Genomic DNA, 26,935 nt, shown 5'->3' with positions numbered 1-26,935 from the left:
TGAAAACCTACAGTATGAGAAGAAGGTGCAATTTTAAGGTCCAGATTCAAAGAATCACAGACTATGTAAGATGATTTTGTCCAACTCATCTTACAGATAAAGAAACAAATGCTCAGAGGAGACTGGAATTATGTCCCAGTTACAGAGTCAGTAAGTGGCAGTCTGAACTCAAACTCTGTCTCCTACCCTTTCCCCAGTTTTCTTTCAGTTGTACCTACTTCAGCCTGAAACTTCTGAGTCCCTACATTGGCTAAGTTTACTTGCTGGCTGTGTGACTGTGGACAAGATGCTTAACCTCTCTGAGCCTCAGTGCATCTTCATCTATACAAGGGAGAGTGATAATGCATGTCCCATAGGGATACTGGGAGGGTTCAGGGAGAGAAAACCTGCATCTGGGGTGTGTGTGTGTGTGTGTGTGTGTGTGTGTGTGTGTGTGTGTGTGTACCTACAATGATATCTAGCAGCTTTGCTTCCAAGACTGTTGACATGAGAACACAACTTACACTCTTTAAAACTATTGACATGAATCCTTCCTCGGTGATCAATGCAAAGAGACAGAGGAAAGCAATAAAATGGGAAAGAGATCTCTTCAAGAAAATTAGAGATACCAAGGGAACATTTTATGCAAATATGGGCACAATAAAGGTCAGAAATGGTAGGGACCTAACAGAAGCAGAAGATATTAAAAAGAGGTGGCGAGAATACACAGAAGAACTGTACAAAAATGATCTTCATGACTCAGATAATCATGATGGTGTGATCACTCACCTAGAGCCAGACATCCTGGAGTATGAAGTCAAGTGGTCCTTAGGAAGCATCACTATGGACAAAGTTAGTAGAGGTGATGGAATTCCAGTTGAGCTATTTCAGATCCTAAAAGATGATGCTGTGAAAGTGCTGCACTCAATATGCCAGCAGATTTGGAAAACTCAGCAGTGGCCACAGGACTGGAAAAGGTCAGTTTTCATTCCAATCCCAAAGAAAGGCAACATCAAAGAATGTTCGAACTACTGCACAGTTGCACTCATCTCACATGCTAGCAAAGTAATGCTCAAAATTCTCCAAACCAGGCTTCAATAGTATGTGAATGGTGAACTTCCAGATGTTCAAGCTGGATTTAGAAAAGGCAGATGAACCAGAGATCAAATTGCCAACATCTGTTGGATCATCGAAAAAGCAAGAGAGTTCCAGAAAAACATCTACTTCTGCTTTATTGACCATGCCAAAGCCTTTGACTGTGTGTACCACAACAAACTGTGGAAAATTCTCAGAGATAGAAATACCAGACCACCTAACCTGCCTCCTGAGAAATCTGTATGCAGGTCAAGAAGCAGCACTTAGAACTGTACATGGAACAACAGACTGGTTCCAAATCGGGAAAGGAGTACGTCAAGGCTGTATATTGTCACCCTGCTTATTTAACTTACATGCAGAGTGCATCATGTGAAATGCTGGGCTGGATGAAGCACAAGCTGGAATCAAGATTGCTGGGAGAAATATCAATAACCTCAGATACGCAGATGACACCACCCTTATGGCAGAAAGCAAAGAACTAAAGAGTCTCTTGATGAAAGTGAAAAAGGAGAGTGCAAAAGCTGGCTTAAAACTCAACATTCAGAAAACTAAGATCATGGCATCCAATCCCATCTACTCATGGAAAATAGATGGGAAAACAATGAAAACAGTGAGAGACTTTATTTTTGGGGGGCTCCAAAATCACTGCAGATGGTGACTGCAGCCATGAAATTAAAAGATGCTTGCTCCTTGGAAGAAAAGCTATGACCAACCTAGACACCATATTAAAAAGCAGAGACATTATTTTGCCAACAAATGTCTGTCTAGTCAAAGCTATGGTTTTTCCAGTAGTCATGTGTAGGTGTGAGAGTTGGACTATAAAGAAAGCTGAGCGCTGAAGAATTGATGCTTTTGAACTGTGGTGTTGGAGAAGACTCTTGAGAGTTCCTCGGACTACAAGGAGATCCAACCAATCCATCCTAAAGATCAGTCCTGGGTGTTCATTGGAAGGACTGATGTTGAAGCTGAAACTCCAATACTTTAGCTACCTGACGTGAAGAGCTGACTCATTTGAAAAGACCCTGATGCTGGGATCTTTCAATCTTTTGAAGGCGGGAGGAGAAGGAGACGACAGAGGATGAGATGGTTGGATGGCATCACCAACTCAATGAACATGAGTTTGAGCAAGTTCTTGGAGTTGGTGATGGACAGAGAAGCCTGGCATGCTGCAGTCCATGGGGTCACAAAGAGTTGGACACACCTGAGCGACTGAACCTAACTGAACACAACTTAAAATGTTCCTTTTGCTCAGTTCTGCTCACTGCAGAGATTTTGAGCCAGTTTCCTCCATGGCTCCATCTATATAGCCTATTGTTTCAGGAAGAGGAATTTTCAGTGATGACTGTAATCTAGGGTTTCTCAACTTGAACTCTGTTGACATTTCAGGCCAGATAACTCTTTGGCGTAGAGGCTGTCCTGTGCATTGCATGCTGATGAGCAGAGTTTAGCAGCAACTCTGGCCTCCACTCATTCAATGCCAGAAGCACCTTCCCAGTTGTGATAAGTAAATATGTCTCCACACATGGCCACTGTTCCTCAGGGGCCAAAATGGTCCTCAGTTGATAAACACTGCCAGCATCCCTCAAAACCAGTTATCACTAAGAGCACTGGAGGGAAGTGTGACCCCATCCCTGAATGAGCACAAGACCAACCCACCCCCAGATACCATCCCTGGCCCCACAGACTCTCAGGCAGACCACAGTGCACCACCCAACCAGAACATTTGGCGCTTCTATTACAAAGCCCTGGAAAGCTGACAGGCTCTCTTTGATGGTCACATCAGGCAGGGCCCTGGCCTGCTGTCCACTCCTGCATCTCAGGCCATGGGCATTGTCTCTCTTGCCCAGCTGCCTCTAAGCATCACCTCCCACACTCTGCGGGGACTCTTGTTGCCTCCCTGCCAGTCCCAGCCTCACCATCTTGTTGACTATGGTTGATGTCTTTCTCTCTAACCAGCTCCTCCCAAAGGACACACTTGCCGAGTATCTTCCCAGAACGGGCCCCCACTTTATTCTCTGCCGCTTATGAGCAAAGGACTCCCCTGTGACCGACCCATGTTTGGGGGATCCTCTCCAAACCTTCCTCTAGGAGCCAGGCCCCAGCAAGCATAGCAGGGAGCATTGGTGTTTTCTCTGATACTGCCTGTCCTTAGGGGGCTCGACCTGGTTCTGTCTCGTGCTGTGTGCCTCTTGCCAGTGACAGCCTCTCTGAGCTTCAGTTTCCTCATCCGGAGATGGAGCTAGTAATAGTACTGACACATACAGGAGTATGTCAGGATCAAGTAACACAAAGCATGCAAACAGCCTAGCTTGCTGCCTGGCGTAACGTTGGGACTCAGTAGGTGTTACTCATACTGCTTAATGTATGATCCTGGGAGAGCCCACGTTGCGATGGACAAGTGCTAGGAATAAAGCAAGCACAGATAAAGTGGTTTTGGGGAACGTAAGGGTTGCTGTGGCCACTTCAGAGAGGAGACAGAGGCCCGTGATCTTAAGCTTCCTGGCAGGTAGAGTCAGGTCATCATTCGCAGGGAAACTCCCCTCGGGACTGTGTGTGAGCCATCAGACTTGAATCGTGTGCTCTGTTCAGGTCCTTATTCCAGAGCTTTTGGACTCCAGGATCCTGAGATGTGATTCCCTTGTCTCTGCAGTGCAGTGCATTTAGAGAGCTGAGACCTGACTTTGAATGGGCGGTGGGGTTGAACTTTTGGGATTAAACACCTCTCCAAGCTCCACATGGGATGTTGGACTGTTCTTTACCTTTGGGAGAAGCAATGCAGTGTAGAAGAACGCATCCTTGGAGGTTAAACCAACTAGGATGTTAATCCTATCTCTAATGTTTTTTAGCTTCTGCATTTGAACAAGTTCCTTCGCCTCAGTATCCTCACCTAGAAAATGGGTATAGTTACATCTGCCTCATAGTGTGAAGATTCCTGTCAATATACATTAAATACTTGGCTGGTCAGTATTTGGGTTATTTTCCTTTTAGGAAAAATAAGGTCTGAGAAAAAAAAAAAAATCAGAATGACTAACGAAGCAGTTATGTTTCTCCTTCACAAGTTGTCCCAACCCTGGAAAAACAAAGCCATCAATTCCAAACTCAAGACATTTTGTACACCACAGCATGTGCATTCTAGATGTTTCTGTGCATTCCAGGGGCCTTAACATTCCAGATTCACAGTCTTATCTTTCTAGTTGATGTGTCTTGGTGGATTAGTTGAAATTAGCAAACCAAAGAAAATATTAAGAGGCTGAATTCTTGAACTGACTCCCTTGGCCTGGCTACATCTTGTGTGATTAACAAGATAATTTCCCAGTAAAGATGGAAATAAATAATTTTCTGACACTGAAGCCAGTATCATGATATTATAAGGGCTTGTGCTATACATCCTTTTTAACACTGATTCAACAAATAACTACTATCTTCTATACCACAGATTCTTTGAGATGGAAATCCTAGAGATAGAGCAACTGCTAAGACAGAGAAGGGCTGTCTTGTTGGGACTAACACTGTAGTCATGGGCTAAGGCTGATAAGGGTCTAAGAGTAGGTTGCAAAGAACAGATGATAAATAAGGAGAGTAAGTTCGGATAATGGTAGTAGGAAGGAAAAAGGAAACAGGCTTGACATGTCAGGATAAAGAGGGATGGAGAACTGAAGTCTTTTGAAGAAGAGAAGAGTAGTTGGAGATGTGGGAGAAAAAGATGGGGTCTTGCAGTTCACATAGGAGCTTGCAAGCTGTGGCAGGCAGAGATATTATTGTATCTGAGTATGATAGGAAGGCATTGGAGATTTTTAAGGTTATGTAGAATGCACATTGGTCTTTTCTTTCACACTCATAACACAACTCACTAAAAACCATTGGAAACCCTGTTATCCAATATTGTGATCATTTAGTTAATCAGGAAAGTTAGCTAAAATGGGAACTTGTGAAAAATGAATAAGGTAAATGTATGCCTTAAACATCTAATTTGAACTGTAAGCATATAAACATACATTTACTTGCCATGCTTCATGCAGGGTCAAAAGTTTGAGTAGAAGATTCTCTCTTTGAAATTTGTGCAAAACCAAAACCATAACGAAAGCTCTGTGATGTCCACTTTTGGTTTCTTAAAAGTGGGGCATCCACGAGATATGCAATGCATTTAATTCAGCTCTATAATTACAGTGAGAACTATAACAGGCACAAACAGATTAGCGAGGAACGCAGTTGGTTCTGGGTGGACACATAACTTCCTGGTGAGAATAGATGTCTTGGGCCAGGAAAGTTCAGCCTTTTCGAAGCAGCAGTTGTTATGCCTCATGTAGGGAATACAATGTCCGGGTTAACCCAGCAAGTCCTTTGAAAGTGTCGCCTGTGTTGCCAAAGCATATATCATCCAGCTCTGCTGGGCTTTAGGGAGCTATGGAAATATTGCAACTATTTCATCTGGAGCCATGGATGGGGCTGTGTTATTTAAAGTATTGTATAGGGAATCCTCTTGTAAAACACAAGCCAAAGCATATAATTATTTCTTGATTAATTCATGGGCAGAATCTGAACTTTTGCATATTAGATGTGTGCAAAGAGAAGCACACTGGTAAGCTTCTACTTGTAAGTTATTTAACAACCCTTCAAAAAAAAAAAAAAAAAAGGCCTAGGAAGCAGAAGGACTTTTATTCCTTCGTGTTCCCTAATTTCCTTTGGAGGAAGTTGTCAAGAGATGCTGGCTAAAGATGAGAAAAGGAGTATATTTTATGGGAATGAGGTCAACAAACTTCCTCCTGCAGACAGAACAACAAGGATAGAAATTCCTGTAACAGCCGACTCTCAGATCAATCCAATCACATAGGCTGGAGTAATGGGCCTTTCAGCAGCCAAGCCTCTTCAACCTCCAGAAGGCAAACACGTGGTCTGTTAATGTCAAGAAAGATCCTACCCATCCCCGCCTCACCCTGCTCCCCAGCACAGATCACTGTGTCCACAGGGCCCAGAATCAAGTGCATTCCTCTGGGGACAGCACCTCAGTCCTGCTCCCTAAGAAGCCCTGGTGTCCATGTGTGATGCTTCCCTTACGCTGGAAGCAGAGCTCAGGTCAGGAGCTTGTATGTGAATAGTCTCTGAAATGTGACTTTGCTTTTGACTCGCTGGAATGCAGGCTTAGCCTCCCTACAAATCCAGCAGATTTTAGGTGAGCGGGTTGGCTAGAAAGTAAGGTCAGGGCTGGGGTGGGGTTGGGGAGTTAGAGCGCAATCTGTTAAAGGAAGCAGCCTTCTGTCCCTACTGGATAATTGCAGCCACCCTGCGATTTCTGTTCTAATCTGTCTTCCCAGCCTACTCCAGCAATGGTTCCCAAAGAGGTCAGCTGGTGACTGGCTTGTGGAGAGGTCACTGATGTCCCCCATCCCTTCAGATGTGGCCCTCAGTCCCTCTGGTCTCAGTTCTCACGCCTTTCACAGGACCAGAGCTGAAAGACCTTAATGAGCATGCACTCTAGTGGTTCCCAAACTTCCTGTTTTCCTGAATCAGGAAAAACCCCACGTTCATCTGTCAGCATGATGCGCTTCTCACAGCACACGAGGCCCAGATCTCTGGGGGCTCCGTCACCTGCCGCGGTTCCCACCTCTCTGTGCCAGGCCACCCCTCCCGCCCCGGCCTCCACATGAAGCTCCAAACCCACTGTGATTCACACGCCCCGAGTCTCTGCTCAAATGCCTGTCTGTACTTTACCCCCTCTCTAGAGACCCCTACTCACCTTTCAAGGCAAGGTCAACCGTAATTTCTCCTGTCTGGCTTTCTACAAACTCCTCTCCATTCCCTGGCTTAAAATAAGTAGCATCACTTTTCTCTTTACAAAGCTTTGCCAATGATTCTATCATTTGGCATCTATTTATCTATCTGAATCTTACGCTTTGTAATGTTGGCTTCTCTGCACTTCCTGTCAGACTCCTAGCTCCATGACGGAAAGGCGGACTTAGTCCTCATTTACCCCCAGCACCTATTGGGAGCACGGTGCGCAGTAGGCCTTTGGCAAATGTGACTCAAGTGCAGTCCTGCCCCGACGTGCTGTGTTTGCAGCCATGCTCACTGAACTGTATTCACATCCTGAGCTCAGAGCCCACGTTATCCCCCAGGCGGGGAGCTGCTGGGTCCTTCCCCCGCTCTGGCTGTGTGTACCGTGACCAACACCAGCAACAGTAGCTCTCGCTTGGGTGGGCTGTGCGCTCAGTCACTTCAGTTGTGCCTGACTCTTTGCAGCCCTATGGACTGGAGCCCGCCAGGTTCCTCTGTCCATGGGATTCCTCAGGCACGAATACTGGAGTGGGTGGCCATTTCCTCCTCCAGGGGATCTTCCTGACCCAGGGATCGAACCCAAGTCGCTTACGTCTTCTGCATTGGCAGGTGGGCTGTTTACCACTTGCGCCACCTGAGAAGCCCTTGCTTGGATGGCAATTTGTAATTTTTTAAAGGGACTTCCACCCACCATCAGTCTGTGAACACCTGGTGATACCACGGGGGAGGCTGAACAGGGGTGAAAAGACCCATCTCACAGGGAGAACAACCAAGAGTCAGAGGTGGAAGCAGGGTTTGAGCTGCGCTCACCCAGCCTGGGCAGGGAGTGTTCCCAGACCTCACATCCACATAGGACAGGGAGAAGATGTAGACCTGGCCTGAGATCGGACAAGTGACTGTCATGTTAGGGAATCTTGGCGGGAGGATTGTTAGCAAATGACATCGAAAGGCTAAATCAAAGCAGCGTGCCCTGTACAACTGCCGCAGGTCTGGGTCTGTGACCTGTCAGCGATCAAACCCAGCACAGAGCAAAGAAGCCAGATCAATAGGCCCGAACTGTCCGCCCCCAGCCCCAGCACTGCAGCCTCTTGGCTAGCGAGTTTCTTCTTTTACCTTGACAGTTCCTGGAGTGTCCTTCCACGTCTCCCTCTGCTGATAACCGAATCCAAACCCTCTTCTTCCTCCAGAAGCTCGGGAGTTCTCAGGCCCAGACTCACCGAGGCCTTGGTCCTCCAATCCCAAATGCCTTTTTCCAAGGCTCCCCACCGCCTGCCCCTCCTCCAGATGTTTGCTGTCAACAGCTCGAAATAACTTCAGCATCCTGATGAAGATCAGCCCTGCTGAGGAAACAACAAAGCTAGCAACAAGACAAGCTCTCAGATTAAACAGATCAGATGGACTGGAAGGCCAGGCCTTCCCCCAATGCAGTGCTCTGTAACCTTTGGGTGGTGGGCTGGAGCTAGCTTGTGTGTGCTCCCCAGAGCCAGTGTGCACCTCTCTTCCCAACTCCGTGTTTTATGATGTCTCTTGAGTAGTTTGGTACTGTCTACAGGCTTGAGGGGGCTTCTCAGGTGACGTTAGTGGGAAAGAACCTGCCTGCTAATTCAGGAGACGTAAGGGACGTGGGTTCGATCCCTGGGTTGGAAAGATCCCCTGGAGGAGGGCATGGCAATCCACTCCAGTGTTCTCGCCTGGAGAATCCCATGGACAGAGGAGCCTGGCAGGCTACACTCCATGCGGTCGCAAAGAGTCAGACACAACTGTAGCAATTGAGCACACACACACGCATGCATGGGCAGAAGACCGTGCACATCGGCAAAGGCCAAGGTTTAAGTGTTCACCAGCACACCATGGGCCCGTGATCTTCCCGGGAATGTGGTGGAAGCTGTGAAGCTTCTCCCAAGAAAGATGCGCATGCACACTGTCACAGCAGGTCACACCTAGTTTCAGGGAATTTGTGGTCCTCTGAAACCCTATAAGGGAAGCCCCGAGTTAAAGACCCTTACTCCTAAGCTTTCTGATGGTTCTTATAAGGTAAAGGAAATGGGATTGGGCACTGGGGCCAGAAACTGCGCAAGAGGTTTGAAAACTGCTGTTGCTAAACCTCACTTAATGTTTGGAAGCACAATTGCTTCACCCTTTTGCCGATGAGGACCCTGAAGCCTGGAGTGGTTATGGATCTTCTATAAGACTTCACAGGTACTAAGTGATGGAGTCAGGATCTAAACTCTGTTCATGACACCATTTGGAATGCAGCTTTCTTTGGAAGTAGTGATAGAAAGGCCACAATGGGAGGCAGAATATGGCCCCTCCGAATGTCCACATCCAAATCCCCCAGGCTGTGGATACATCATCTTATATGGTTAGGGGTCCTGGCAGATGTGATTAAGATTAAGAACTTTGAGATGGGAGGTGATTCAGGAATCCCCAGGTGGGCTCGCTCTAACAACGTGAGGTCCTCAAGGCTGGAGGGGTGCCAGAGGAGCGGGTCAGAGGGATGGGGGGAGAGGAGGACTCCACTGCATGCTGTGGCTTTGAGGATGGAGGAAGAGGACCATGAACCATGGGATCTCAGTTCTGACACAGCCCCCGGCTCCCCACCCGGTGAGCAGGAAACAGGTCCTTCTGAAGGGACTCCCAGAGGAATGGAGCCCGCTGGCCACTTGATTTTGGCCCAGGGAGACCCATGCTGGGCCTTTGGACTCCAGAACCTGCGAGATAGTACATTCCTGCTGTTTTAAGCCTCTTGTTTAGTTGCTCAGCTGTGTCCGACTCTTTGCGACCCCATAAACGGTAGCCCTCCAAACATTTTCCAGGTGAGAATACTGCAGTGGTTGTCATTTCTTCTTCCAGGGCCTCTTCCTGTCCCAGGGATCAAATCCTCGTCTCCCGCATTGGCAGGCAGGTTCTTTACCACTGAGCCACCTGGGAAACCCTTCTTAGGGCAGCAGTAGGAAAGGAATAGAGCTACTTTCTCTGCAGGTGGCTCCCTTCCACACACCATAGAGGAGGAACAGGCTGGGCTGGGGGTAACAGAGGGGAGAGGCTGACCCCTGAGACTCCAGGCCCCCCTTGTTCGCCCACAGCCTTTGAGAGGCACAGGGCTCAAGCACACCAGTGGTGGGGTGCTGTCGGAGAAGCCCATGCCACGAGGCCAGGACAGCAGGCCTTAGAATCACAGGCCTCGTCCTGGCATCGTTGCTGAGTTTCAGGGCCTTGGCAGGAAAATGACGTCTTGGAACCTCGGTTTTGTCCAGTGTAAAACTCTGCAAATCACTCCACACCATCTACTCACAGGGATTGGGGATCATAAGGGTGAAAGGGACTGGTGAACTACCAAGTGTGGGCAGAGGTGAGAGGTCTCTGTTGCCCTTGTCACAACATGAACACCTTCCTGGTGTTTTTTGTCCTGTGTTCCTTTCCCTTTCATGGGGCATTAGTACCCTGTAGTGGTCCTCAGCCCCCTCCCCTATAGGTAAAGTAGATGGAGACAGGATTTGGGGTCTGAGAGACAGCTTTGGACCCTGGCTCTCCTGTGACGTATCACCTTTCTGGGCCTTGGGTCGTCACCTGCAAATGATGCACATGCTACTCTTACTTCCTGGCTGGTCCTGAATGATGCTGATCAAAGACCAACCACAGTTTCTGGCACATCACGGGTGCTTGGGAAACGGTAGCTGTGAACAGGCGCTGAGGAGAGCTGGCTGCTGAACGGTCCAGGTGGGGACTGCAGGCTCTGGGCTTTGTCTGAGCTTGACCGTGGGTGCTTTGTCACCGAACAAGGGGCTTGGTTCTTCGGGTCCCAGAACCTATCAATTCTGGTGCCACTTCCTCCTCCCTGCTCAGGACTGAAGGAAAGCTTACCTTGGTTCTAAGTGGATCAGGGTACCTGACAACAGCTGCAAAGAGACATCACCCTTTAGGACTGTTATTCTGAGCACCATTGGTCCTGGGGACTCAAACTGTCTCATGTTCCTTCTATGATGCCTTTCATGAAGGCACCAGAAACAGTGACAGATTTTCTTTTCTTGGGCTCCAAAATCACCGTGGACAGTGACTGCAGTTACAAAATTAAAAGACGCTTACTCTTTGGTAGAAAAGCTATGACAAACCTAGACAGCATATTAAAAAGCAGAGACATCACTTTGCCAACAAAGGTCCATATAGTCAAAGCTATGGTTTTTCCAGTAGTCATGTACAGATGTGAATGTTGGACCATAAAGAAGGCTGAGCACTGAAGAATTGATGCTTTTGAATTTTGATACTGAAGAAGACTCTTAAGAGTCCCTTGGATAGCAAGGGATCAAACCAATCATTCCTAAAGGAAATCAACCCTGAATATTCACTGGAAGGACTGATACTAAAGATGAAGCTCCAACACTTTGGCCTCCTGATGCGAAGAGCCAGCTCATTGGAAAAGAAGCTGATGCTGGGAAAGACTGAAGGCAGGAAGAGAAGGGGGCATCAGAGGATGAGGTGGTTAGATAGCATCATGGACTCAGTGGATATGAATCTGAGCAATCTTCCAGAGATAGTGGAGGACAGGGGAGCCTGGCATGCTGCAGTCCTTGGGGTCACAAAGTGTTGGACACAACTTAGCTACTGAACAATAAAAACCATAATCACAATAGTTCCCTGCATTTGTGAAACACTTGTTTTAATAGCCTCCACATGCCATTGATGTGCTGATCTGTATTTCACAATGAAGAAGCTCAGCCTCAGAGACATCAATGACTCATCTAAAGTTACACGGGTGACAAGTGACAGATAGAGCAGGGTCTCAGCTGAGTGACTCAGTAGCGTGTCATTTCTTCTGTGCCCCACTGCTAGTCACATGTACACCTGCTGATAAGTCTGATGGTCACAGGAGGCACTCTGGCTCTCGAGCCCCTAGGAAGTCCCCAGGTTAGACTGGGCACCAGGCCCCCAGCCCCAACCTCAGGCCCGTGGGTCACTGCAGCTCCCAGCCTAAGCAGGTGAGGGACGGCAGAGAAGGCCCCTTCTGCGCTTGAAATGTCCCCCTTCACATCCCTAATCTTGGGGGTCTCCCTTCCCATCTCTGGGTCATCACAGTGGGTCACTCTGAGCTAGAGTCCACTGTCTAGTCACACAACTTTGCGTCTTGCTTTAGAGCAGTTTAGTCTCTGTACAAATTGCCTTTACATGAGAGTCATGTAATCTAAGCCCTTTCCCAGGACCAGCACTGGGCCTATCTGCCCATTGTACCAGCGCTGATGACAATCACTGGTGACTCTGTTCCCCTGCTCAGAGATGCCACTGACACCTCAAAGATGGTTGATTAAATCTGGAAGTAGAATGATGGATGAGAAGGAAGTGGGCCACGCTTTCAAGTACCTGCTGCATCCCCCATCTTATTTCAGACCTCACTGCAGCCATGTGCAGCAGGTATCTCATGCTCGTTCCATAGATGACAAAACAGGAAATCAGGGTGGTCAAGCACTTTTTGAGAAATTGCTCAGCTTGAAAGCAGAGGAGCCAAGACCAGGGACAGTGTCCTTGGGCCACTCCACTCAGGTATTTTGTTAGCATCATGCCTTCTTAGCAGTGTTCTTGACCCAACTCTCCTGGTCAAGTTCCTGCTGTCTCTGAGTAAGTCAGGAAACCTCTCTGAACTTCATATTCCTCATCTGTAAAGTTAAGAAATTGGCTTTCGTGATAAATTGGGCCAAGTGCAAGATCAGAGAACACGGCCTCCCCACAAGACCACGCTCATTTCTGAGGACAAGTGCAAATTTGGGGGGTTCCCCAAACCACCTTTTGGTTTGAAAATTCACTGGAAGGACTCACAGACCTCATGGAAAGCTGCTGTAGTCATGGTTGAGGTTGTCACAAGGAAAGGATGTAGATTAAGATCAGGCAAAGGAAGAGAGGCAGAGCGCAGAGTCCAGGTGGCTTCCAAATGTGAAGCTCCACTGTTGTCCTCTCCCTATGGAATCGGGAGGGTCAGGCTTTGAACACTGATGTATGACAACGAAGCTCCAATACTTTGGCCTCCTGATGTGAGGAGCCAACTCATTAGAAATGACCCTGATGCTGGGGAAGATTGAGGACAGGAGGAGAAGGGGGCACCAGAGGATGAGGTGGTTAGACAGCATCACAGACTCAGAGGATATGAATCTGAGCAATCTTCCAGAGATAGTGGAGGGCAGGGGAGCCTGGCATGCTACAGTCCATAGAATGGCAAAGAGTAGGGCATGACTTAGCAACTGAACAACGACAACATTGTTGAGGCTTACTCAACAATGACCCAGCGTGGTGTCAACCAGGGAGGTGCCTTCAAACGGTGCTCAGAGGTTTGATAGGAGCCCCTTTACGTAAGCATGATTGATTGCTTGATTGATTGCCTATGTGGTTAACCTCAGTCTCCAGGTTGACTGTTATGTGACCCATAGCCCCCCCACTCTAAGTCACGTGGTTGATCTGGCATGGCCAGCCCCTGTGCTGATACTGCTACATTTAAGGAAGGTCCAATGTGGCCAACAAAGTGCTGCCCTAAACAAAGACACTCACATCAGTATGGCATGGATTACTTCCCAGCCCCCAGAGGGCATGGGCCAGACTTCTTGGGAAAAGTCAGATTCTCTACTACACTGCTATAAAGTCCCTCCAGCCTTTCTCCCAGCACTCACTCCCGTGGACCGGTGGACCCCTGGACTGGTCTCCCCATCGCCAGCTCAGTCCATTTCAACCACTCATTGGGCTTCCAAATCTTTATTCCCTCCTGCCTGCTGCTTATTAGATCTCCAGTTCAGTGTAGCATATGTATTATTGACCAGTTATGTGCCAGGCATTGTACTGAGTGGGTTACATGGATGAATGTCAACCTGGAAAAGAGTTGGAGAGTATAAGCTGTATATGAACAAGGACTAGCACAGGGAAGGGGTTGAAAACACAAGTTACTTTGAACAGATGTTCAGTTGATAGTGTTCTAAGTATCATGGAATGTGGTCAAGAGAACATTGTCTTAGATAACTGCTTAGGCTTACAGATGTTTCCAGGGAGTTGCATTCTCAGAGTTGGGTACTCTTCAACCTATCTATGTGCCGAGGATCTGCCCAAGGGGGCCACTGGACTCAGGGCCAAGCAGAATCTCAACTCAACTAAGCACATACATACATACAGGAATCTAAGACTTAGAGAGAGAAAATCTTCAATGGGGCATGAATACTGGGTTTTGGCTCATGTGGGTTCTTCCAGCAGTTTATTATTCCTTAACTTTTGTTTCTTCTTCTTTCTGTGTGTTTTCCCAGCCTGGAATTGCTGACAGATGTCCTGTATGCCTTTGGGGTTCCCTTCTACCCTGCCTACGAGGGGCAGTTTACTCTGGAGGAGAAAAGCCTTTCCCTGAAAATCATGCAGTATTTTTCCAACTTCATCCGATCAGGGTGAGTGGACCACGTGAGCATGGAGGCTGTCGTGTGCATCCCTCCCCTCCCTCTGAACGCAAAGGTCACACTTTGCATCAGTGGACTCACCCTTGCCTCCCTGCCAGTGGTCTCCCTGACTCAGTCTCCCCTTCCACCCAAAGTGAGCTTGGTACAGAAGCATCCCAATCATGCACTCCCTTAGATGGCTCTAGACTTTCTCACCCTCGGCACTGTTGACGTTGGTCTGGGTGAGTCTGCGGCGGGGCTTACTAGGCACTGTAGGCTGTCTGGCAGCATCCCTGGCCTCCAACCGCTAGATGCTGGAAGCACGTCACCTGTGTTCCAGTTATGTTATTGTTTTTCAGTCATTCATTCCTGTCTGACTCTACAGCACGCCAGGCTTCCCTGTCCTTCATTATCTCCCAGAGTTTGCTCAAACTCATGTCCATTGAGTTGATGATGCCATCCAACCATCTCATTCTCTGCCACTCCCTTCTCCTCTTGCCCTCAATTTTTCCTAGCATCAGGGTCTTTTCCAAGCAGTCGGCTCTTCGCATCAGGTGGTCAACATTTTGGAGCTTCAGCTTCATCATCAATCCTTCCATTTATGAAAACAAAAATATCTCAGACATTTCCAAATGCCCCCAGAAGGCAGAATCACCCCAAGTGCAGGACTGCCATCTTAGATGATCAAATGGAGTTCCAGCACTCGAGACCCTTCTTTGTCTCCCTCCGGCCTTCCCACACACTCTGTTCTAGCCCGGCCACTGTGCTCACCACTCCTTCTCCTGAAGCCAGTTCCTGCTTCACTGCCGCCCCGACCCCTGTGGTTTACCTGTGTCCCCTTACACCTGACAAGCAGCGCTCACCTAGCTCAGCACTCAGCCCCCTGGAAACTTCAAAGGACGAGCTGACCTGTAGGTGGCCAGCAAGTTTGTCCAGCTCCAGGCCCACCTTCCTGCCCAGGCCTTGGGCAAAAAGGCCTTCCAGACACCGACAGAGCAAAGATCACCAGGATTGAAGGGACGTGGTGACTTCCTGAGCCGTCAGAAAATCGGAAGGGCAGGGCTAGGTCCTGGGAAACACGGCTGGGTCCTGAACTCACGTCTTCTCCTCTTCCAGAAATGGCCTAAGAGGGGTGAGTCAGGGCCTCTGTGTCTCTACTCACGTGCAGCACAGCTGTTCAGAGCACAGCCCTGGAATCAGACTGGGGGTGGTTTTCAACTCCTGCTCCGACACCTAAAGATGTGTGACTAGGTCCTCAGAGACTGTGTACGAGTGGGCAGTGATCTCACATGATGAAAGGAAAGACCATTGTTCCTCATGGGTGTTTCTTTCTTCTCATTTTCCCAGAAATCCCAACTACCCTCATGAGTTCTCCAGGAGAGCGCCTGAATTTGCAGCCCCCTGGCCTGACTTTGTCCCCCGGGATGGCGCAGAGAGCTACAAGGAGCTCAGTGTCCTGCTCCCCAATCGACAGGGCCTGAAAAAAGCCGACTGCTCCTTCTGGTCCAAGTACATCCAGTCTCTGAAGACCTCGGCAGGTGGGGAGCAGGAGGTCACCGGGTCCCTGGGATGCCGTTGACATCGCCCCTTCCCGTGGGGGGCTCACAGTCTGGGGGCGGGGGGAGTGGGTCCTCTTTGCCAAGGTCTCCTGTTCTGATGGGGGAACAGCCAGAAGACCCTGGGGGCCCGGGGTGGGGAGGGCTGGGAGGGTGGAGAAGGGAACCGCAGGCAGGCCGCACTGTTGTGGGGAGAGACCTTGAACTTCCTGCTCGCTGCCCTCGGAGGCTTGGCTGAAACGGCTTAGAGAGGGGTTTCTGCCAGGGCAGAAGTGGGCATTTCATCTCTTGCTGTTGAAGAGAACTTCCTGTTGCAAAGGTGCTGAGAGGAAGTGAATCATGAAGACACTGGGAATAGAGAGAGTGATGCAGAAGCTTCCGGAAGAATAGGGGACTGAGTGACATAACCAGCAAATGCCCTTCCGCTTTGTGGTGCCATGGTGGAAGTCTGACCCTGCACTAGTGAGGTCCCAAGGGAGGGAGGGCTGGCATCTCCCCGGAGCCTCTGGAAGGCTTCCTGGGGGAGGTGATGCTGGGGCTGAGGTTTTCAGCTTGACAGGAGCTCTTCATGTGGGGAGCGAAAGGGTGGAGCGCTTAGCAGGGAAGCAACTTGAGTTTTAGACTCTCAACTCTGCCTTTTATTATTATTTTTACTTACTTATTTATTTATTTTGGCTGTGCTGGGTCTTCCTAGCTGCATGGGCTTTCTGTAGTTGCGGGGTGCCGATTTCTCCTTCTGCTGCGGAGCACAAGCTCTAGGAGGCATGGGCTCAGTAGTTGTGAGTCTCGGGCTCAGCGATTGCAGCACGCGGGCTCCCTTGCTCTGTGGTACATGAAATCTCCCCAGACCAGGGATCAAACCATGTCCCCTGCATCGGCAGGCAGATTCTTAACCACTGGACCACCAGGGAAGTCCTCAACTCTGATTTTATCTTCTCAGTTGATGAACCCAAGGCCATCATGCTCTTAGGATGTCCCTAGAGTCAGGCTATAAGTCTGGAGCCCCGCCCCAGAAATATCCCTCTGGAGGGGCGTTACTAGGGAGCTCCCATCAGAGCCTGGGGTCTCTTTTGGGTCATAGGGGAAGAGATGAGGGAGAAATCGGATCCAGATTGGACTGGCCTTGTCTCTCCTATTTCAGATGAAGCTAAGGACGGGTCGTCAGCAGAAAGCGAAGAGGAGGACCAGCTGGCTGGCTCTGGGCTGACAGAGGACCTCCTGGGTCTCCCAGAGTTAGCCTCCAAGACCTATAGCAAGTGACCAGTCCCATCCCAACTACCACCCTGGACACCTTATTCCCCACCATAGCCACTAACTGTCAATAAAGTGTCTACATGCAGAAAAGCATTGATGACTCAGATTCATTAATTTCAGACAGTCCTTGGGAGATACCAAACCATGTCTTAATCCTCCCAAAGTTTGAATCCCAGGGTGCTGTTTCCTTCTGACAAATGTTGATGGAGCATCCCCTTTGCACCAGGCCCCGTGCAGGGTACGGGGGGTGCGGAGGTGTGGGCAAGGACCCTCCCCTCCGGGAGAGGCAGGCAGGTGAACAGTGGCCCAGGGAATGGGGATCTATCAAGGGCAAAGCCCAGAAGGAGACAGTCTCACCTGTGTGTTAGAAAGAATTCTCTTGTGAAGACTCCAGAACGGAGGTGGGAGGCCACCTCAGGCTGGGACAGTATTCTGAGTGAGAGGCAGTAAGGTCTGGATGGAGGCAGTGAGGATGGGGTGGGAGTGGGGAAAGGCACAGATCCACAAACCCTTCAGAAATTAGAGGTGACAGGACCTGAGTGTGAGAGGAAAGAGGTGCAATGATGCAGAATTCTCTCTAGCTTTTGGTTGACTTGCGTTCCCAGGTAAGCACCTGATTTTATCATTCACCTACTATGGGACACACTTATGAAGGCAAATCTTCTGTTATCTTCTGTTTAAATCCCTCACCGCCTCCCGCCCCCGAGAACTTTTCTCTCTCTCTCCCGTTTCTCTCCCCTCACTCTCCCACATTATACACACACACAATTAACCCAAAGTTGAAGCAGGTGGAGCTGGTTCACAGTCTGTCGTTTACATGACATGTCACAAGTTGTGTTCACAAGTCATCTCATTTGAACTCAGACCAAAATCAGTGAATATTCATATGTTGGGACTATCACTCCCATTCTGCAGATGTGGAAGGCGGAGCTCAGAAAGGCTTATAGGGTCCCTAAATTCATGCAGGGGAGAGGTGGAGGATCAGAGTTCAACTCAAGTCTTCTGATTTTTGTTTCCCTGCACTTCCTGGACATCAGATAAATCTATGTTCTTGTAAAAGCCCATTGATAGCACTGAAACCCCCAGGTGACCTCTAACATGCATTATAGGTGTTTGGTTTTTGTTTTTTTTTTCGAAGGTGGTTCCATGTAAGTAAACAAGTAGCCAACTACAGTGCCTTGACTAAAGGATACTTCCAGAGGCAAGTAGTCCTGAGATTGACCAGTGGCTTAGTGGTGCCATCAAGGACCCAGACTCTGTGTAACCTTTCCTCTTTACTATCTTCAGCCCATGGATGATGGTTCACTTCACTAACACGTTATGGCTGCCACAGCTCCAGACATCACATCCCCTCCTGACAGCATCCCATGCTGGAAATAAGCAGGACAGAGCACCAAGGGCCTTGCCTTCAAGCCCTTCTTTCTTTCCTTGGAGGAAAATCTTTCCTGGAAATTCCTAGAATATTTCCCTTTACATCACATTGTCCATAATGGAATTGTGTTTTCACTTTTAGACTAGTTACTTTAGACTTTTAGACAGTAGGGAATGGGCTTACCATGATCTGATTAGACTACGCATGAATTGTTCCCTCTAGTAGGAGACATTTGGGGTGCAATTAGCTGAGAGAAGTGAAGAGAAAATTGTTGGGTAGACAGCTGTCACTCTGCCACAAAATTAGCCTTTGCTCCCAAGACCATGAGAGTTGACCCTGCCCTCTTATCCTTGGGGCCATTCTTTCTTGGCCCAGGGTTGGAGTTGGCCTGAAGCACCTCTTTACTTCCTCAGTCCAGTGTGGACTGTGGAATCCGATGAGCCCAACTGCCCGTGTCAGGGGTCATGGCCCTGGTGCATCCAGGTTCCCTTAACTCAGGAGCAGGTTCCTGGGCCTGGGGGCTCAGACAGGGGGAAGGGGGCACGGGACACAGCCCCAGGAGGCGTGCTCTGCCTTTCCAGGCCTCGTTTGGGTCTCCTGGGGGATCCAGAGGTGGGAGTGGGTGAGCTCTCTGATTGCTCCCTGTGGCTGCTCTAACACATTACCCTAAGGGGTCAGGGGGGTAGGACTAAAGCAACAGTAGTGAATGATTTCAGTTCTGGAAGCCAGAATCCAACACGAAAGGGCTAGCAGAGCCACTGTCTCTAAGGCCCTGAGAGATGATCTGTTTCATGCTCCTCCCCCAGCTTCTGGGGGTTCCCTCCCATCTCTGCCTCTGTCCTCACACGGACTTCTCTGCACGTCAAACCTGCCTCTCCTTTCTCTTATAAGGACACTCTAAATCCAAAATGATCTTATCTTGAGATCCATGATTACATATGCAAATCCCATATTTCCAAATAAGTTCATATCCACCTTTTGCATTGCTCAGTTGCTCAGCTGTGTCTGACTCTTTGCTAACTCTACCAGACCGCCTGGACTGTAGCCCTTCAGGCTCCTCTGTCCATGGGATTTTCCAGGCAAGAATACCGGCGTGGGTTGCCATTTCCTACTCCAGGGGAACTTCCTAACCCAGGAATCTAACCTCATCTCTTGCATCTCCTGCATTGGCAGGTGGATTCTTTACTCCTAGTGCCATCTGGGATGCCCAAGGTGGTTTTGGTTTTTGTTGCTTTTAGCTGCTAAGTCATGTCCGACTCTTGCGACCCTGTGGACTGTAGCCTGCCAGGCCCCTCTGCCCATGGAGTTTTTCAGACAAGAATACTGAAGCGGATTGCCATTTCCTGGGCAATTTTCCTGTCCCAGGAGTCGAGCCCACATCTCCTGCATCTCCTGCATTGGCAGGTGGATTCCTTTACCACTGAGCCACCTGGGACGCCCCTTTGAAGACGGAGGAAGGGGTTATGAGCCCAGGAATGTGAGTGGCCCCTGGAAACTGGAAAAAGCAGGGAGTAGATTTTCCCCCACAAGTTCTAGAAAGGAATGAGCCTGCTGACGCTCAGTTAGCCTGCTGAGACGTATGTCAGTTTCTTATCTGTAGAACTGTAAGATAATAAATTCATGTAGTTTCAAGCCCATAAACATGGGCTGATTTGTTACAGCAACCACAGAAAAGTAACTTATTACTGCACTTGTTCAGAGCTAGGTTTTATCCTTCTTGGAACAAAGCTCAGACATACCTCATTATTTTCCTGATAACAATAAGTTCTCAGCTGTCCAATCTCAAAACCCCAAATTCACCATTGATAGCTCAGAAAATGGAGCGTTCACATTCTCCAACAAGGTCAGGGTGGGTGATGGACTAATGCTCGCAGAGCCCACCCAGACCACCCCTTTTGTCAGCCGTGCACATAGGGCCTGGCACCGGATGCCACCTGCTACTCGTTCTCAGCCTCTGAAAACTGAGATAGAAAACATCCCATTTGAACATCCTGTTATTATCATAATGCCGAGTCTGCAGGTTCACCCTGCTGACGGAGCTGCTGTGTACACCAACAGAAAACATTAACGCGATGTCCCCAGAGCCCGGACAGTTAGCCATCGACTCAGGGCACCTGCTATGGATGAGTCCGCCTGTGAAGAAGGCAGGGATGAGGAATCAGATGATCCAAGGACCAGGCCATCTTGGTCCTGCCCTGAGACAGCTCTCAAAAAACGCCTGGCCAAAGAGACATATATGGTAGTTACATCGTTTGTGCTGGAGGAGGCCTGAGCCCCCATCACGAGGAAGGCGCTGAGCTACACTCACCCCATCGGACCCAGTTCCCATTCCAGCACTTTCTCCTGCAGCACTCAGATGCCTCTGCAGGTCCTCGTCTGTTCCCAGATGGGCTGGGCCAGCTTGACATGGGTCAGGGCAACCATGAAGACGTCATAAACTTTCTCCTTCTCTGCCAAGGACAGGAAGGCCCCAGAACACCCGACATCAAGGCTAGAGTCACCCAGGAGTCAAGAGGTGAAGGGGGCAGCGCCTCCCCCTGATACCCAGAGTGACCTTGGGGGTCAGTGCAGCAGGAATCAGGAAGGGAAGTGATGACATTTCCCAGGAGCCCTACGCTGGTCTGAGTCAGCTTCCGCCTGAGCTGGAAGCAACTCGGACAGACAAGGGGATGAGGAGAGGAACCTTCTCAAAGGGTAGTTGAAACACAGCAGTGAGCTGGGGCGGGGTGGGGCACAGATTGTTGGTTACTCAGGGACTCCTGGGTTCCCTGCTCCTCCCAGACCACTCAAGGCCATCAGGCAATTTGTCCAAGACGGGTCTGGACAGTGCCCAATAACGACCTGAGGTTCCTGTTCCCAAATATTTGAGGATGCATAGGTCTTGGGTGGGGCTCCTAAATCTAAGAAATACCAGGTGCTTAAGGAATGCCCTCCCTTTGTTTCCAGTCTGCCATTAAGTCCATTTTCCCAACTTTGTCTCACAGTTTCATTTTAGTTTGGTCTCCCCCATGATTCTAGACAGTGTCTTTTTTTTTTTTTATTTTACTTTTTAGCCATATGTTTACAGCCTGCTTATTTTATTTCTTTTCCAAGAGTATTTTTTTTCTATTATTGGAGCATAATCGCTTTACAATGCTGTGTTAATTTCCAGCGTGCAACAACAGTGAATCAGCTGCACATATACCTATAACCCTTCCTCCTGAGCCTCTCCCACCCCCATCCCACCCCTCGAGGTCATCACAGAGCATGGAGCTGAGTTCTCTGCACTGTAAGGCAACTTCCCACTAGCTGTCTGCTTTACATACCATGGTGTGTATTTTTGACTTATCAGCTTCATACTAGGACTATTGATTTCCTGTTGAGAAAGATGAAGGTTTAGCATACTTCACCTCACCCTGCCTCCCATCACAGACCTCCACAAGCTCAATAACAGTGCAATTCTTATTTCTTCTTTTGGATACTTTTGTAATTCTGAACAAGATCTTTTTTTTCTTATGCCGTCCATTTTCTAATAACTGTTAGCTTGCGATGTAAATGATGAGCGTGCTTTTTTTTTTTTTTTCCCTGACACTTCCTGCTCTTCTTTTCTTCTGTTTTGCTGTCCATGCCCTGAGATTCATTTTGTCCTTCAGCCTCACTAAGCTGATCATGCTTTGTTCCCTAGGGGTAGTTCCCACAGTTAAAAAACAGTTCATATCATTTACCTGGTTAAGAATTTGATAGACACTGTTCGCAGGCCAAGCCATGAGCTAGAAGTATACATTTGGTCTGTGATGCAGTCCCTGGGCATTTCAAGAGGATTATGCCCAGCCTCAATATCAAATAACTTCTCTTTTATGAGACTCTATCAGTTCCTTAAAATCATGCCATGTTTTAGAGTGATTTCTGTTTAGACCATAACATTAAGGTATAGGTTCTTGCTTTATTTAGCATTTACAATCTCTTGCCTCTTCTTTCTCCATTCTCTTCCTCCCTCCCTTCTTTCCTTCTTCCTTCCCTCCATCTTCCTTTTTCTTTTTTTAGTATCTTCCTGGAATGTGTGTGTTCTTACATCCTCCTTAATGGGTCTCGGCCAGGTTTGGATCTCACTGCCTTAAGGGTGATACATGGCTTGCAGATTCAGATGGGAGTCTGAGTGCTGACTCAGCAGCTCTCCCAGTGAATGAGCTAAACCCCTCCACCAATCTGGGCCTGAGCTTCGTCTGGGAAATGTGGACAAGTCATCACTCTGCTGGCAGAGCTGTGAAGCTCCTGTGAGGCTAGAGAAACCACCGTCCTGCATAATTTGAAGTGGATAGACAATCACTGGAAGATGTTTTCATGACTGATAAATGCTTCTGCTTAGCTCATTTCCTATATTGGGCCAGGCCTTCTGCTCGGTGCAAAAAATACAAAGATAAACAGTTTCAATGCTTGAGGAGCTCCAAGCCTAGAGGAGCTCAGACAAGTAAGCAAAGTCTCAATTGAGGGCAACGAGTGTGATGATAGAGACTAAACAGTGGTCCTCGAAGCCAGAGGGGGCATCTAAGTCAGACAGCAGAATGTTCTCCGGGAAGGTGGTCCCAGGCTGAGTATGAAGGATGAAGAACAGTGAGCCTGACATAGACAGCTTGGCTGGGTGGGGATGGTGTTCTAGGCAGGCCCCCTTCCATCCCCTGCGAGAGTAAGGCACAGCTGGTTCCCAGCTGTCATGCAGGAGCCCTCGGAGCACCACAACATCTGGTGAGCTGTTGAGCTCACACACTCAGGAGCTGCCTCCGTCCAGCCCGGGGGGCTCCTCACTTGCCAGGGGAGCCCCAGGTCCCTTCTGAGTCCCTTACCCATCAGCTTCCCATCTGCCCAGGACTCCAGGGCTGCTTACCTGCCCCTCCCCTCGATGGTTCTGCCTCCACCCTCCACCCAAGTGCTCAGCCTCCAGCCCTGGAGCAAGGCTTGAATACCGAGCTGGGATCCCTGTCCCGCTCGTGCCCATGTGAGCCAAGATTCTGGGCCTTTCCGAGGTTGGAAAGTGAGTCAAGGCTGGGAAACAGACAAGTGAGGGGGCTTTACCAATGAGCATGGGTGCAGTGACCAGTGTCTGAGGCTCTGCCAACGTGCTGCCTGGACAGGGCTGTGGCCACCTTCAAAGAGGAGATGGGACCCGGAGTTCATCCCAGGCCTTTGCTTGCTGGTCCTCCGCTGAGATAACCCCTGGAATCTTCTCCTCCTCTTTGTTTCTTTTTTTTCAAGCTGGAATTTATTGGGTCTCCCCTCCCTCTGAAGGAAACTTCCACCTTCCTCCTTCGCCCTGGTTCAGCTGTCCCCGAGCATCCCCTAGTCCAGCTGTGTGCCTGGCCAGAGGCCCTCCATGAGCACATGGCATTTGTGTGTATCTCACTAATGGACACAGCCAGTCATGGGAAAACTGGGGTAAGAGTGTTTGAGGAAGAAAAAAGTGCAAATTAGGACAAAAAAGACATGCCCCTCTCTACCCCCAGCAGCAGAGAGAAGACCCAGGAGTTCCCAGCCTGTTCCATGGTGGAAAAGTCAGTGTGACCTCAGACACCAGCCCAATGTCTGGACTGATGTGGTCTCAGAGAAGGACAGACAGTGTAGCATACATACCAAAGCTGAAGCCACTATTCTTTCCTCTTTCCATTGGCCCTTCTAGCACAGGGCCCTTGACTTCTCTGAAGCTTGGTTTATTTCACTGTAAAATAGGGGAGGAAAATGACCCAATGTATGACCAATAACACAGGAGTTGTGAGACTACACTAAAACCAGAGACCCAAAGGCCTGGCTGGTCTCTCTGCCTGGCCTGGTTGGCTGTGAGTTGGCAGAGGGCACACCTGCCTCTTTGAATCCAGACTCTGTGCCTTGCCAGCTCTGTGTCCTAGACCAGGTTACTTAACATTGCTGAATGCCTCCAGAGTTAGTGATGAAATTCCATATCTACACCTCTTAGGAGCCCCATGAAAAGTAAGTAAGTTCATGGCTATCAACGGCAGCTAAAAGCTTCTGTATGCAGCAGCTGATCAAGAGGCGATTATCATAATTAGGAATAATTAGTAACTAGAGATGAATGACTTAAAATGCAGGATTTTTTATTTCGATTTTTCTGCCTCTTTGCCACGGCCCTTCTCACTTAGTTCAACAGCATGTATTAACACCTAATTTGTTCCTGGTTCTCTACAAGACTGTAGTTTGAAGCCAACCGCTCATTACCCTTTGAAGGATGAGTTATAAATACATTGGGTCATCAAAAAGAGGAAGGCGCACACCTGGGTAGTCAAGAACATGTAAATTCGGCCAGAGGAGACTTTAGGGCCCAGAGCCCACCCAGCACCATAGTCTCCCCTCTTGGTTCTGTATAAGAACTCTGGGCATCCAGGTCAAGAACCGCAGGCCATCTGGCTCCCCATTCCAACTGCCCCGGGAAAACCCCAGGGTCTGAGTGTACTCAGGGAGGTCACAGAGGCAGACAGCCTCACACTCCAGGGAAGAGGGAAGTGGCCCCTGGTGGGGAGGGTCCAGGGCTTGGTTCCAGCAGATGTGATGCTTCCCCTCTGTAGACTGCAGGGTCTAGAACTTGGAGGGCCCAGAAGGAACGAGCAGGTGCCTCCTGACTGTGCAGCATATAAGCTGGATGACCTTGGATGCATTGTCGAACCCCTCAACCCCAGTTTTCTCATCTGTACACTGGGATGCTCTTGATCATTAGAGAAAATGCAGGAAGTCATGTGACACCTCATAGATACTCAACAGAGGTCAGGTTCTGTTTCTGTTTCCTTTTGGTAGTATTATCACTTCCGTTTCATGCCCCAAGTGCTTAGAAAGCTCCCAGCACAAGCAGTGCTCAGAGCAATAAGAGAAAACTCAGACTTCACCATATCAGACAGAATTCTCATGTCGGCACAGAACTCACTGTGGGGTATGGGAGACTGAATAATGGCCTTGCAAACATAGCCATGCTCTGGTACCAGGACTCCATGAATAGATTGTTATATGCCAAAAGGGGCTATGAAGATGTGATTAAGGATAGGGGCTTTAATATAGGAAGGTTTCTAGAGTATCTAGTTGGGGTAGAGGCCAGTCTAGTCACCTGATCCCTTAAAAACAGAACTTTCTCTAGCCAGGGACAGTAGAGATGCTGCAGAAAGAGAGGGCATGGAGATCCCAGGCATGAGAAGGAGTCAATGTCTCTGAGATGCAGTGCATACAAGGACCAGACGGAGGCCTCTGGAGCTAAGGGTGTCCCCTCAGCTGACAGCCAGCAAGGACTTCAGCCCTACAACCACAAGGATCTAGGATCCTACAAACAACCAGAAGGAGCTTGGAAGTGAAGTCCTCTCCAGTGCCTCCAGTAAGAAATGCAGCCCTGATGACATCTTGACTTTAACCTAGGGTGACTGTGGCAGACCTTTGACCTACAGAGACGGTGATAAAATAAATCTGTATTGTTTTAAGCCGATTTGCTATGCCAGCAATAGAAGACCAATACACAGTGCCTACAGGTCATGAAGAAGTTAGAAACTAAACTCCTTGGCTACCGTATACATTTACCAAGCATATTGGAAGTACAACCATTGCTACCATTTGTGCTGTTCGCTGAGATCCAGGCCCCATGCTAGTGGCTCCCATATCCTTCTCCTCCTAAAAACATCATATCACCCTTCAAGATAGCTTATTGTATGGCTACCAAGGCCCATGGACCATCAGACCTTGGGCCCCTAGGGTACCAGACAGGATAAATTAAGGCCAGATCTTTTGGCTGGGAGAATCTTGGGGGAATTTTATTGGAACTAAACATATCCTATACAATAGGAATCAAGTAATGTTCCAAACAAAGTAATTTTTCCCTAAAGATTTCATAAGCCCCGTGATGCACTAATGTCCTGAAATCCTTCTCCCTGATGGTGCTCCTTCCAACTCTGTAACACCTTGGATCTGTTTGATGGGTCATGCAGACAGGTGGGGATTTATGAGTGGCAGAAGGGTAGAGACAGGGAGCAGGCGGAGAAAACTTTGCTGGAAAGACAGCTTATTGCTACTTCCACTTTGAACTTTGATATTTTAAGTAGGTCATGCCCAACACACCGGGGCAAAACTCCTTTAGTTGTGGTCTCTCACGCCACTAAGGTAAAAGTCACCAACCATTTTCCTCTCTTCTCACCCCTTTTCTTGCTCACAGGGGCTGAAACTGGTTCAAAGATTTGGGTGCATAATGGTTTAAAACAAGACCCAGCAAACTCAGTCAGCTGGACCAGAAAGACCCAGAAACACTGTCTGGTCTTTCAGTGACCTCCCTTTTTATTAATAAAGATCTCCAGGTGCCTGGGAGAGAAGGTAGACTAGCTGTTCCTCTCTGAGATTGCTTCCAGTTTTAACATTAGATATGTGTATGTGTGTGTGTGTGTGTGTGTTAGTCAGTCATGTCTGACTCTTTGCAACCCCATGAACTGTAGTCTCCTCTGTCAATAGGATTCTCCAGGCAAGAATACTGGAGTTAGTTTCCGTTCCCTTCTCCAGAGGAT

At 48.7% G+C, this 26,935-nt stretch overlaps 1 protein-coding gene across 1 annotated transcript in view; it reads left to right on the top strand.

Moving 5' to 3' along the window:
• TG (thyroglobulin) overlaps positions 1 to 17,126 on the top strand; it is a 237,245-nt gene extending 220,119 nt beyond the window's left edge. The window contains exons 46-48 of the mRNA XM_061123155.1: positions 14,118 to 14,252; positions 15,588 to 15,778; positions 16,938 to 17,126. Of these exons, the coding sequence (XP_060979138.1) occupies positions 14,118 to 14,252; positions 15,588 to 15,778; positions 16,938 to 17,056 (445 nt within the window). The 3' untranslated portion in view covers positions 17,057 to 17,126. The remainder of the gene's footprint in view (positions 1 to 14,117; positions 14,253 to 15,587; positions 15,779 to 16,937) is intronic.
• Positions 17,127 to 26,935: the final 9,809 nt, after the last annotated feature.

The sequence above is a fragment of the Dama dama genome, chromosome 21 (assembly GCF_033118175.1).
Source record: "Dama dama isolate Ldn47 chromosome 21, ASM3311817v1, whole genome shotgun sequence".
Taxonomy (NCBI): Eukaryota; Metazoa; Chordata; class Mammalia; order Artiodactyla; family Cervidae; genus Dama; species Dama dama.
The sequence above is the reverse complement of the archived record's forward strand: the minus strand, read 5'-3'. Positions and strand labels throughout refer to the sequence as shown.